The sequence below is a fragment of the Eretmochelys imbricata genome, chromosome 4 (assembly GCF_965152235.1).
Source record: "Eretmochelys imbricata isolate rEreImb1 chromosome 4, rEreImb1.hap1, whole genome shotgun sequence".
In the NCBI taxonomy this organism is placed as follows: Eukaryota; Metazoa; Chordata; order Testudines; family Cheloniidae; genus Eretmochelys; species Eretmochelys imbricata.
In genome coordinates, this window is record NC_135575.1 from 116,847,190 (window position 1) to 116,861,492 (window position 14,303).

A 14,303-nucleotide genomic window follows, 5' to 3' on the forward strand; every position below is an offset into this window, starting at 1 on the left:
TTTTACCTATTGGGAGGGGGAAATTAATTTGGGGTTCTTACAAGGAATATTGTGTAACTAATTATTTCAAAGATCTAAATTAAGGTGATAAATGATTCCTCAGTGTAGTAAATGTACTGGTGATTTTTTTTTGTTGTTGTTTTAGACCTGTGAAAAAATCCCTTCAAAGGAGCTGAAGCATAATCATGGAAAAAGCGAAGTGACTAAGCCTGTTAGAAGAGTTTCAGAGTCAGTACATTCAACTGAGGAAAGCAAAAATGATCCTAAAGTGGAAAGAGAACATAAAAGAAAAACATCTACCTCTCTTCAGATAGAAGGAACGCAGCAGGACACAGAAACAAAGGATCCCAAAAAGCAGCTGGACAGAGCTGAGATTAATACTGATGAACTGCAGAGGCAGAAATATGCCTTTAAAAATGAAAAACATCTTAAAAAAGATGATACAGAAATTCAAAATTTGAGAAGTGTTCCAAAGAAAGAACTGAAATCATTTAAAGATAAAAATGAAAAAGAAAGAACTCTTTCAGAAGATAAATTGTTAGTAAAACATAAATATAAAGGAGACGGTGTACATAAAATAAGTGATGATATTGACCTTCATTCTTTTGAGAGAAGCTTGAAAGGTGAGGATAGTGTTCAAAAACATAATCAACAAACAAAGGTTCCATCAGATGATAAATTTGAAAAAAAAAGTAAACACAGAAGTGAAAGGAAAATATCAACGACTAGCAAAGATGGAAAAAATGTTTCTGAATACACGTTAAAAAATGAAGAAATGTTGCGTAAAGAAAATAACAAAAAAGACAGACACATTTCAATAGAAAAGTCAAGAGTGGAATACAAGTCCAAAAGGTCATCAAGTGATTCTAGGCCACAGAAGGATTCTCAGGGTAATTCTAAGCAACTTGTTTCTTCATCACAGAGAAGGAGTGAAAGCTATTCAGAAGATAAAAATGAAATAGAATCAACTAATTCAGATAGTAATTTAAGGCAAGAAGATAGTATTCACAGAGATAGACGAAGATCGAAGAGTTTCTTAGAAGACAAGTTTTTGTTAAAGTCTAAATCTAAGAGTCACAGTAAACAATCCAAACCAATTGAAACAGAATTACAAGAAAGTTTTACAAAACACGAGACTGTTCAGAAACCAGACAGAGATAAGAACATGGAAGAGAATGACACAGATAAACAATGCAAATCCAAGAACGAAGATAAAGTTTTTGAAGAAAGCATTGTTGATTTTGAGCTAGAAAGTGGGATGCATTCAATTTATAGTTCACAAAAAGACTTTAGCCACAGAGTTAAGTTACAAGCAGGAGAAAAGATATCTGTAAAAGAGAAAAATAAGAGTGATAAAGACTTAAGTTATTCTAAATTAGAAAGAAAGCTGTCAGTAGAAGGTCACAAAAGCAGAAACTTAAAGCATAGCAATAAGGAAATGAAGAAGAAGGAAGAGAGTAACAAATTGGAGGACAAAGATACTAAAGAAATGGACGGTAGCCATGAAAAGGTGCAAGGGATTATGATTATGGATAAAAAGTCAAGTAAGAAATTGTCTTGTGAAAATAAAAAAGGAAGCTTGTCAGCCCATGAAATGACAATGGAAGAGGAAAAATTAGCAACTGATATATTTGTAACCAGTCATATTCCGTCCACTCAAAAACCAATCAGGACTAGTGATGACTCATTACATTCTGAACAAGGAGAAGAGCCAATGGAAGTTGATTCAGAACAGACATATGCAAAGGTACATGAAGCATCTAAAATTGAAGAAAAAAGCAGTAGTAATTCACTACTAGACATGGACTCTGAAAATACTGCAAAAGAAAATACGAACCTACAGAGTTCAAAAAATGAATTAAGAAACAGGTTGGCAGATTTCGAAGCATGTGTATCAGAGTTTCCAGCTGACAGAAATTCTGAACAAACCATTGAACATGAAAAAAATCCTGTTAAAGGAGTAGATGCACTAGATACTGTGTCCAAACAAGCTTCTGAGGAGCAGGGACCCATTAAACAGGGGGCATATCAAATGAACATTGTGTATGAAACAAGTGGTAGAATTTTACTTAATGCTCCTATTAAGGAGCAGACTTCAGAAGATGCCAGAAAACCAAAAAATTTAAACAATAATGTCAATCCCATTGAAGAAAGTGTTTCTTTAGCAATTAATTCATCCAGACAAGATGCTTCCCATAAAAAGTCCATGGATATATGTATCTCAGACTTCACAGACTCTTTGCCTAATGTAGCTAAAGAGGAATCTCATACTTTAGATAAGATTTGTTTAAATAAAGACTCCTTTATTTTAGACAAAACTGAAACACAAACTGCAAACATGAAACAACAGGGTAGCCCTGTGCTAGGTTGTGTTATGAAAGAAGGTGAGGTCACCATGATAGACACTGAAAAAAAAGATGGTGAGACTCCTCTAGTTGGTGAAGAAGCAGTAGGAGAGAACATGGGTGATGTAAGTATACAAGAAGGTTATGATCAAGTGACTATGGTAGATAGTGTGCAAGGAAGAAATGCATATAATGTAACTGGTGGAATAGAAGGCTTGATGACTGACCAAGCTGCAGATCATGGAGGTATAAGCATGAAAAAATCTGTCTTAATGAACCTGGGGAAAAAAGAAAATGATGAAAACGTAAATATAGGCCCTGCTGCAAAGGAAGAAAAGGGTACCATGGTGGACGTGGTCAAAAAGAGTGATGGACACAATATGGGTGACGTTGTAGAATCTTCTTTGTTGCTAGTGCCAATGAATGTTATAAGAGTTCCAGAAGAAATAATTAAAGACTCTTTTATAGTTAGTGGAGCAGAAGAAGGTGATGGCATAATAACTGACACTGAAGATAAAAATGAAAACAATGTAGTGGGCACCAGTGCAGGAAGTGTTGATCACATATACAACCGGCTAGAAACAACTGAGGCCACTGCAATAGGAACTAGCACAGAGAAAATGATTGCGAGCACTGTAATGTCCACCAGTAGAGGAGACGGGAAAGGTGAGGGTGCTGTAATACATTCTGAAAAGGAAAGTGATGCCACAACTACTTGCTCAGAAAAAGAAAGTGAGGTTACTTTAATCTGCACAAGCATAGAAGCAGATGAAGGTTTCACGACAAGTATATGGGCGAAAAGTAATGAAGGTGTCAGTTTCAGCACAGAAGCAGATGGTGAGTGTACTGTTGCAGCAGCTGAAGAAGGTGGCGGTGTTGTCACTGGAGGATTTGCAGAAACGGAAAGTTTTCTGACTAGTACAAAGGAAGGAGAAAGTGGTGAGTGCAGCATGATTTATACAGAAGAAAATGGTAGAGATTCAGTGAATGCAGGCAGAATGGAAATTGAGGATAACGTGAACGGTGCTGGGACAGAAGAAAAAGATGACGCTGTAACTAGTGCAGGCTCAGAAGAGAAGTGCAAGACTTCAACTTGCAGACGTATAGGCAAATTTGAAGGTTCTGTTACCTGTATAAGTGAAACTGAAAGTGACGGTGCTGTAACCAGTGCAGGCACAGAAGCAGGTGAAGGATCCATGAGCAGCAACAATTCAGATGAATGCCAGAGCAATGTAACTGGTGCTGGCCAGTTAAAAGACAGTGAGGGTGCTGTGACTTGTACTGGTGCAGAAGAAAGAGGTCTTGGCTTCATAATTGGCTCAGTGACTGGTGTAGATGCACAAGAAGACAGTGCTGTAACTGGTGCAGATGTCGAAATGGTCATGAACAACAATACCATGACAGGAACAAGTCCTGACAAAGGTGAAGATCCTGTAAATGGTGAAAGTACAGTGACCAGCACAGGCATAACAGCAGAAGATGATGCTGAGACTGCAGCAGTCTGCACAGGACTGGAAGATAGCAATGAAGGTTTTGCAGTTGGCTTAGATATAGAAAAATGTGAAAGTGCAATGGACAGTACAGGAGCAAAAGAAGAAGCTACTATCGCTATGATCAGCATAGGGCCGTGTGACGATGAAGGCTTTGTGACTAGCACAGGTGCAAAAGAAGAGGATGAAGAAGGTGAGGGTATTGTGACCAGTACAGGAAGAGGAAATGAAGAAATAGAGCATTCTTCAACTTGTGCAGGAATAGAAGGTGAAAGTGCACTCATTTGTATAGGGTCAGAAGAAGGTGAAAGCTCCATTATCTGCATCGTTGCAGAACAAGTAGAAGCTGAGTCAGGTATGGCTGCCACAAATATAAATAAAGATGGGGTTGACAGCAATACTGGTGCAAAGAAAGAAGCTAATAGTGGCATAATCTGCGAAAGTGCAAAGGGGATAGTTGAGAGCAGCGTGACAAGTGCAAGTGTAGCAGATGAAGACGCTTTGACCCCAAATACAGAAAAAGATGAGGATGCCATGATGTCTATAGATGTTGAAGAGTATGAGGGTCTGATGACTAGTGCAGTGACAGAGAAAGATAAGGGTCAGTCTGCTGCCGCAGCTGAAGAAAAGAATGACAACAGTGCCAATGGAAATCATGGCAGAGAATGTGAGGGTCCGATAACCAGTGCAGTCACAAAGAAAGATGAGAGTCCTGCTGCTTCTACTGATGAAGAAAAAGCTAAAGGTGACGTGATCTCTACCAGTACCGTAGAAGAAGGTGATGCTCCTATGCCATGTTCAGCCACAGAAATTGAAGAAGGTTCCCTCACTGTTGCAAGAACAGATGAAAATGAAAGCACTGTGACCTTAATAGAGAAGGAAGAATTTGAGGCTCCCATGCCTAGTACAGCCACAGAATTCAAAGAGAATACATACACTGCCAGCAGTAAACAAGCAAAAGATGAGTGTACAATGATTTCCACCAGTATTGTGGAAGAATTTGAAGCTCCCATGCCCAGTGCAGCTATGGAATATAACAGTCAGGTCACTGCTGCAAGAACAGAAGAAGTGAATGAGAGTACTGTGTTTTGTATAGATATGGAGATATATGAGGTTGCCATTCCCAGTGCATCCAGTGCTAGAGATGATGATGAAAATCATCCAACTGCAAGTGGCAAAGAAGAAAAAGATGAGTGTGCTATGATTTCCACAAGTATAATGGAAGAACAAGTGATCCTCATGTCCAGTGAAGCCTCAGAGGATAGGATTCAGCATGTTGCTGCAGGCACAGAAACAAAAACTGACTCTGCCATGATCTCCACAAGTAGGGAATATTTTGAGGCTCCTGTGCCCAGTGCAGCCACACAAGATGAGGATCAACTCAGTGCTTCAGGAACAGAAGGAAGACTGGAGGCTGCCATGATCACCAGAAGTGGGACAGAAGAATGTGCGATAGTCCTGATCAGTGCAGCCACTCAAGCTGAAAGTCAACTCATTGCAGCAGAAACAGAAGAAAAAGATGAGGGTTCCATGATCTCCCCAAATGCAGCAGAAGAATGTAAGGTTGTTGAGACCAGTGCAGCGAGAGATGAGCAGCGTGAGCTAACTGCTCTAAACACAGAAGGAAAAAGTGGTGGTTCTATGATTTTTGTTAGAAAGGTGGTAGAATGTGAGGCTCCAATGCTGAGAGTTGCCAGCAGCAATGAAGATCAACACATTGCTTCAAGTATAGAAGATAAAGAGGAAGGTGCTGTGATCACTCTCAGTACTATGGAAGAATGTGACAGTCTTTTCACCTTCTCAGTCATAGAAGAAAGTCAGCTCGTTGCAGCAAACACAGAAGTAAAAGATGAAAATGATGTCATCTTTAATAGTACCAAAGAAGTTGAATGCATCCTGTCATCTACAGACCCAGAAAAAAGTGATAGTTCTTTGCCTGTGGGTGGTAGAGAAGGAGATGAATGCATATTTAGGGGAGAAGAGGAGATTCATGAGGATGTTGTGATGGGAGAATCAGCAGTAGGTAGGATCACAGTAGACACTGAAGTTGCAGAAACAGCTGAGACTACAGTGAACTTCATAAGTGTAGATGAAGCCCTCTGTATGGAGATTAGTACAGAGTCTACAGTCATTGTTGGCCCTTCTACAGAGATAGATGCAAGTGATGAAAGAGCTGAAGAGTATATTCCATATGTGGAAGTTACATCAGAACCTTGTATTCCTTCAGAAGAAGCAAAAAGGAATGATGATTTTAAAAACATAGATTATAATGTTAACAGTAGCTTATTAGAAAATGACTTTTCTGAAGCAAGGACTTCACCTCCTAGAGCACAAACGCTTCCACTAGTTTCTAAATATGAAAGCAAATTGACTGTAAATACCAAGCAGGGTGAAATAACTGTAGAAGCAAAACTGGGAGAAAAGAGTGACTTCCCCGTGTCTCATATGGATAAACAATTTGAGAATGATGGCAAAAGGAACACCGTGGAAGTAGATGATTCTTTTCAACAAAATACAAGCATCAATTCAGGTAAGGTTTTCTCTTTCTCTTCCCTTCCCCACCCCCTCTGATTTATAAACTGTATGCACCTAACATACTTTTGCAGTTCCTGAATCTACATATGTAGGGGAAATTCTGTTGAAACGCCTTATAATGGTCTGTCTGCCTCTCACATTAAGTAATGTCTCTTTCCTGTCTGCTGACTTACACAGTCACAGAGGCTCACAATACAACCGCTCAAATATTACCTTTCAATATGGGATTACAGATGTTATGAATGAGATTAATGCATGCAGCAACTGACAAGCATTCAATAAAGTCTCAGCACATTCTTATAATTCATACTTTTAACAATGGTAACACACATCTGATTCCAGCTATGTATTTGTCAGTGGTCAGTTGAGACATTGTGACCTTGACATGAACTGTCACCTGGTCTACCAGCATCACAATTACTTCATTGCAGACCCAGAAGAAATTGGGCTGTAAAAGAAAGAAAGCTCTCAGATATACTGTATCTTCATTAATAGTAAAGGAAACAGAAAATACTGGTCAAGTAATTTTTTTATAAATGCTTTCTTCTTCTCTGTCAGGTTTTCTCACTAATGAAGACAGAAGAAATACATTAAACATTGTAAGACAAATTTAGTTTCCAGAAAATATGTCAAATTGACAAACCTGAAGACTGAAGTTCACTATGTATAGAATAGGGACAAGCATGGGCCATGACAATGCAAACTTCCACTCACTGCCCTGCAGATCTTCCTCAACCCTGTCTCCTCTGGGGAATACTGGGTAGTTCAATCTTCCTATTCAATTTTTGTTCTCCTCTGAAACAGCCTACATTGATGCCATTTGTACTCATTTTATTTGGTGGACTGTAACCAGTGAGTCATTTCACATAGATCATCAAGCAGCCTTCAGGTGGTAATGACTTTTGGTTAATAAGATTTTCAAAAAAGGAGTGCCTGAAGACTTCAGAATCCATATTTAAATATCTAATTAATTGACCTGATTTTCAGAGGTGTGGAGACCCTGTGGCTCCTATTTAAAGAGTGTGTCGGAGGGGAGAATCTTCAGGATATTACAAAAAGACAATCATTGCATAAATTGGAGCTATTGAATGGTAAACCTCTCTGAAAATCTGGTCATTTATTTGGGTGCCTAATTGTGGACTCAAACTCTTAACTTTAGGCATCCTTTTTTTTTTTTTTTTAAATAAAACCTTGATTTACATCCCTTAGTGCATCTCCTGAGCTATCTAGTGACTCATACAGTTTTAATGTTCTATTTAGATTTTTACATAATGAAGTCTGTTGATATTACTAACAGTATATTTAAAATAAAATGTTCAATATCTTCCATAATTTTCAAAATCAAGCAGAGAGAAACCTGGGATCCAGTGTTCTCCACCCCCAACTCTACCATCAAAATGTAAAAAAGTGGATGGGAGAGTGAACTGTATTTTGTGGGGGACAGATTATTTTCAAAATGATTAATTCATTTCATCACTGGGGTAGCTACATCCAAATACATCAAGTTTATATGATGTTCCTGGGGAACAGCAGTCCTATTGCAGTTCTATACAAATTAATAAAATAATTGTTAATCTACTTATATTTCATCAGGCAAGAAAGAAACTTTACCAATCTTAACTGAAGATCTGGAACTGAAAACGAACTTGAAAACTGAAGAGGTATTTCTGGTATTTTGTAGCGATAACGTTCTCTCCTGTGTAGTTGTCCACAATCTTAAATTGAAATTTTCTTTTTTATATTTATTACTATTTACATAGAATGTGTGTGCAACTAAAACTGAATTTTAATCTTGCAAGCTTTTAAAGGGACATTCTCCAGATATTTAGCTGCAGCCTTTCAAATGACTCGTATTTAAATTGCACACATGCACCTTCCACATTATTCAGCAGTAGAATCTGTTGCCTGTCCCAATGGTGTACTTCCCCCTTTTAAATGGCTACATAATGTCTCAATCTGTGCTTGGTTGTTTTTTTTTTTAAGGGTTGGAGTCCTATTGTGAATATGCTTATTATGATAAATAGTTCTCCTGAAAATACTTATGCATACATAAATTTTATGATCCTTAATATCCATTAGTTAAGTATTTTGAAATGAACAGATGCTACTGATGTTCATTTTCTCTTCTCCACCTTTTTGCGCTGAGCTGCAAAATCACTTGTTTTAAGAGAAATCCAGGGAAGACTGGAAAAATTGACTGTCTAAGGAAGATATTTTTTACTGCCACAACAGCTACATACTCTGGTGATAGCTACTTTAGTGGTGTATCTTCATCTATAAATTTTTCTAATCTAGATTTATACTAAAGTACCTTCAGAGAACTTCACTTACAGGGAGAATAATCCCTAGAAACTGTATCTGGAGTTCAAGTGATTTCTCTTGAGATCTCTACATTACAATAATCCATTATTTCTGTGGCAGATTTAACAGTTAAGTAGAATTTATGGTGCTGTGCTTTTGGGTGATATAATACTGCTAATCCCCACTACTAAACTAATATGCTGTATCAATATTTGATTGAAAAGCTGTTTAAAATCTTGTAATTCAAAGATCCCTTGACTGCTTTGCTGAGGCTATACGGTGATACCTGTTACTATGGATACGAGACAGTTTTTTCCCCATAGACCTGAAGTATTTTGTTTCCGTTGTATTCTGGTTTTAGCCACAAAAGTCTAGAAGTCCAACAAGGCAAGAACTGCATGAGGAGCCCCATATTGAAGAGCGTCTAAAAGGTAGATTTATTTTGTTGTGGCTTAGTACGCCTGTTTGGTCAGTAGTGCAACCACTCTTGAAATATTTTGTCCAGTTCTCAGGTCCACAATTCAAGGAGGATATTGACAAATAGGAGCGGCTTGAGAGAAGAATCATGAGAATGAGTAAAGGATTGGAAAACATGCCTTAGTGATATACTCTCTGTTTAGCTTAACAAAAAGAAGATTAAGAAGGTGACTTGGTTACAGTCTGTTGATACCTATATTGGGAACAAAAATTTGATAATGAGCCCTTCAGTCTAGCAGACAAAAGTGTTTGTGGGAATGGTTGGAGCTGAAGCTAGATAAATTCAGACTGGAAATAAGGTGTAAATAAGATAATTAGCCTTTGGAACAATTTACTAGGGATTGTGGTAGAATGTTCATCTCTGGCAATTTTTAGAAAAAACACTCCATCTTAGAATCATAGAATATCAGGGTTGGAAGGGACCTCAGGAGGTCATCTAGTCCAACCCCCTGCTCAAAGCAGGACCAATCTCCACTTAAATCATCCCAGCCAGGGCTTTGTCAAGCCTGACCTTAAAAACTTCTAAGGAAGGAGATTCTACCACCTCCCTAGGTAACGCATTCCAGTGTTTCACCACCCTCCTAGTGAAAAAGTTTTTCCTAATATCCAACCTAAACCTCCCCCACTGCAACTTGAGACCATTACTCCTTGTCCTGTCCTCTTCTACCACTGAGACTAGTCTAGAACCATCCTCTCTGGAACCACCTCTCAGGTAGTTGAAAGCAGCTATCAAATCCCCCCCCCCCCCCATTCTTCTCTTCTGTAGACTAAACAATCCCAGTTCCCTCAGCCTCTCCTCATAAGTCATGTGTTTCAGACCCCTAATCATTTTTGTTGCCCTTCGCTGGACTCTCTCCAGTTTATCCACATCCTTCTTGTAGTGTGGGGCCCAAAACTGGACACAGTACTCCAGATGAGGCCTCACCAATGTCAAATAGAGGGAAATGATCACGTCCCTCGATCTGCTGGCTATGCCCTTACTTATACATCCCAAAATGCCATTGGCCTTCTTGGCAACAAGGGCACGCTGCTGACTCATATCCAGCTTCTCGTCCACTGTCACCCCCAGGTCCTTTTCCGCAGAACTGCTGCCTAGCCATTCGGTCCCTAGTCTGTAGCTGTGCATTGGGTTCTTCCGTCCTAAGTGCACGACCCTGCACTTATCCATATTGAACCTCATCAGATTTCTTTTCGGCCAATCCTCCAATTTGTCTAGGTCCCTCTGTATCCTATCCCTGCCCTCCAGCTTATATACCACTCCTCCTAGTTTAGTATCATCCGCAAATTTGCTGAGGGTGCAATCCACACCATCCTCCAGATCATTTATGAAGATATTGAACAAAACCGTTCCCAGGACCGACCCCTGGGGTATTCCACTGGACACCGGCTGCCAACTAGACACGGAACCATTGATCACTACCCGTTGAGCCCGACAATCTAGCCAGCTTTCTACCCACCTTATAGTGCATTCATCCAGCCCATACTTCTTTAACTTGCTGACAAGAATACTGTGGGAGACCGTGTCAAAAGCTTTGCTAAAGTCAAGAAACAATACATCCACTGCTTTCCCTTCATCCACAGAACCAGTAATCTCATCATAGAAGGCGATTAGATTAGTCAGGCATGAGCTTCCCTTGGTGAATCCATGCTGACTGTTCCTGATCACTTTCCTCTCATGTAAGTGCTTCAGGATTGATTATTTGAGAACCTGCTCCATGATTTTTCCGGGGACTGAGGTGAGGCTGACTGGCCTGTAGTTCCCAGGATCCTCCTTCTTCCCTTTTTTAAAGATTGGCACTACATTAGCCTTTTTCCAGTCATCTGGGACTTCCCCCGTTTCCACGAGTTTTCAAAGATAATGGCCAATGGCTCTGCAATCACAGCCGCCAATTCCTTTAGCACTCTCGGATGCAACTTGTCCGGCCCCGTGGACTTGTGCACGTCCAGCTTTTCTAAATAGTCCCTAACCACCTCTTTCTCCACAGAGGGCTGGCCATCTACTCCCCATGTTGTGATGCCCAGCACAGCAGTCTGGGAGCTGTCCTTGTTAGTGAAGACAGAGGCAAAAAAAGCATTGAGTACATTAGCTTTTTCCACATCCTCTGTCACTAGGTTGCCTCCCTCATTCAGTAAGGGGCCCACACTTTCCTTGGCTTTCTTCTTGTTGCCAATATACCTGAAGAAATCCTTCTTGTTACTCTTGACATCTCTTGCTAGCTGCAGCTCCAGGTGCGATTTGGCCCTCCTGATTTCATTCCTACATGCCCGAGCAATATTTTTATACTCTTCCCTGGTCATATATCCAACCTTCCACTTCTTGTAAGCTTCTTTTTTATGTTTAAGATCCGCTAGGATTTCACCGTTAAGCCAAGCTGGTCGCCTGCCATATTTACTATTCTTTCGACTCATCGGGATGGTTTGTCCCTGTAACCTCAACAGGGATTCCTTGAAATACAGCCAGCTCTCCTGGACTCCTTTCCCCTTCATGTTAGTCCCCTAGGGGATCCTACCCATCCGTTCCCTGAGGGAGTCGAAGTCTGCTTTCCTGAAGTCCAGGGGCCGTATCCTGCTGCTTACCTTTCTTCCCTGTGTCAGGATCCTGAACTCAACCAACTCATGGTCACTGCCTCCCAGATTCCCATCCACTTTTGCTTCCCCTACTAATTCTTCCCGGTTTGTGAGCAGCAGGTCAAGAAAAGCTCCCCCCCAGTTGGCTCCTCTAGCACTTGCACCAGGAAATTGTCCCCTATGCTTTCCAAAAACTTCCTGGATTGTCTATGCACCGCTGTATTGCTCTCCCAGCAGATATCAGGAAAATTAAAGTCACCCATGAGAACCAGGGCGTGCGATCTAGTAGCTTCTGCGAGTTGCCGGAAGAAAGCCTCATCCACCTCATCCGCCTGGTCCGGTGGTCTATCGCAGACTCCCACCACTATATCACTCTTGTTGCTCACACTTCTAAACTTAATCCAGAGACACTCAGGTTTTTCTGCAGTTTCGTACCGGAGCTCTGAGCAGTCATACTGCTCCCTTACATACAATGCTACTCCCCTACCTTTTCTGCCCTGCCCGTCCTTCCTGAACAGTTCATAACCATCCATGACAATACTCCAGTCATGTGAGTTATCCCACCAAGTCTCTGTTATTCCAATCACGTCATAATTCCTTGACATCACCAGGACCTCCAGTTCTCCCTGCTTGTTTCCAAGGCTTTGTGCATTCGTATATAAGCACTTGAGATAACCTGCTGATCGCCCCTCATTCTCAATATGAGGCAGGAGCCCTCCCCTCACAGACGTTCCTGCCTGTGCTTCCTCCCGGTATCCCGCTTTCCCACTTACCTCAGGGCTTTGGTCTCCCTCCCCCGGTGAACCTAGTTTAAAGCCCTCCTCACTAGGTTAGCCAGCCTGCTCGCAAAGATGCTCTTCCCTCTCTTCGTAAGATGGAGCCCGTCTCTGCCCAGCACCTCTCCTTCATGGAACACCATCCCATGGTCAAAGAATCCAAAGCCTTCTCTCCGACACCACCTGCGTAGCCATTCGTTGACTTCCACGATTCGATGGTCCCTACCCAGGCCTTTTCCTTCCACGGGGAGGATGGACGAGAACACCACTTGCGCCTCAAACTCCTTTATCCTTCTTCCCAGAGCCATGTAGTCCGCAGTGATCCGCTCAAGATCATTCTTGGCAGTATCATTGGTGCCCACGTGGAGTAGCAGGATGGGGTAGCGATCCGAGGGCTTGATGAGTCTCGGCAGTCTCTCCGTCACATCGTGAATCTTAGCCCCTGGCAAGCAGCAGACTTCTCGGTTTTCCCAGTCAGGGCAGCAGATAGATGACTCAGTCCCCCGGAGGAGAGAGTCCCCGACCACCACCACCCGCCTCCTTCTCTTGGGAGTGGTGGTCGTGGAACCCCCAATCTCAGGACAGTGCATCTCATGCCTTCCAACCAGCGGAGTCTCCTTCTGCTTTCTCCCCCCAGACATATCATCTGGTCCACTCTCTGCAATGGTACCTGTGGAGAGAGCATGAAAGCGGTTAGTTACCTGTGTCTGTGTTGCTGGAACCCGGACATTCCCCCTTCTTCTTCTTAATTTAAAAGATCTGTGCTCTACTTCAAATAGGAATTCATTCAGAGAAGTCCTATGGCCTGTGTTCTGCAGCTGGACAAACTAGATTATAAGAGTGGTCATTCCTGTCCTTAGTTATGCGTCTCTACGTTTTTATGATGACTGGTTTACATTTTCATATTTGTGAATTTAAGTACTATCTATTAATTCCTACACAGATGAAACGTTTTAATTGAGACTATGCACAGAGAGCTTGAACCAAAGGCCCCTGAAACCCATTTGAAGTCTTTCCATTGATTTTTTTTTTTTTTGCATCAGTCAGAGAAACTAGTCAACCTAAAACTGCCTTATGTCAATCATCTTGACCCATTGCTTTAGAAATAATACCCAAGGAAAAGCAGTTTAAGTTAATAAATAAATTTTAAAAAATCAGTAATATCACAGGGGGTTAAAGATCCCAAGCTCTGCCCTGTGGTGAAGTCAGGTGATCAAGGATCACATGACACTGCAGAACCTCCTATAAGCGTCACTTCTGTTCACTTACTGGAAGAGACATGTGAGGAGCAGGAAGGCTCTGGTAATAGAGCAAGGATTGTGGCAAGCTAGGGAAGCTTGCCAGAATTTAGGCATAGGCCCTAGAAGGAAGACACTGGAGGAACCTGCACAGCTTGGTTTGGGAAGAATTGCAGTCTCTTGAAGCGTGGCTGCAAAGAATCCTGCTGACCAGGTGAGGAACGATTTGAACCTGGAAGGGCCAAGAAAACTTGCTTTTATTATGTAACTAGAATGGTTCAATAAAGCAGACCCCAAGAGGAGAAGTTAATGGAAACTTCTGGGTGTGAATTAACTGAAGAGTGAAGGGGGGAAACTGAGCCTGGGGTGACTGTATTGCCATATCGTTTGGTGGCCAGCTCTGAGCCACACTTTTCAGTGGAATAGAATAAATACATTGGGTTGGGGGTTGGAAACATGCTATTGTAACATGACAAAAGTGGCTTATCCTATTCATTTGTACTGAATGGAAATAGCCTTTCTAAAAGGTTAAATCAGAGCATCAAAGTACATCAGTAATACACTAGAAATTTG

The 14,303-nt window shown here is 41.2% G+C and overlaps 1 protein-coding gene across 4 annotated transcripts in view; it reads left to right on the forward strand.

Annotated features, from left to right (window-relative positions):
• Nucleotides 1-14,303, forward strand: part of BOD1L1 (biorientation of chromosomes in cell division 1 like 1) — a 56,853-nt gene that overhangs the window by 14,264 nt on the left and 28,286 nt on the right. For all 4 annotated transcript variants that reach the window (XR_013346001.1, XR_013346000.1, XM_077815841.1 and 1 more), the window contains exons 10-12: nt 146-6,365; nt 7,964-8,031; nt 9,033-9,102. Coding sequence is in view for 2 of the 4 variants with exons in the window: in XM_077815841.1 (XP_077671967.1) it covers nt 146-6,365; nt 7,964-8,031; nt 9,033-9,102 (6,358 nt within the window). In the remaining 2 variants the exon portion in view is untranslated. The remainder of the gene's footprint in view (nt 1-145; nt 6,366-7,963; nt 8,032-9,032; nt 9,103-14,303) is intronic.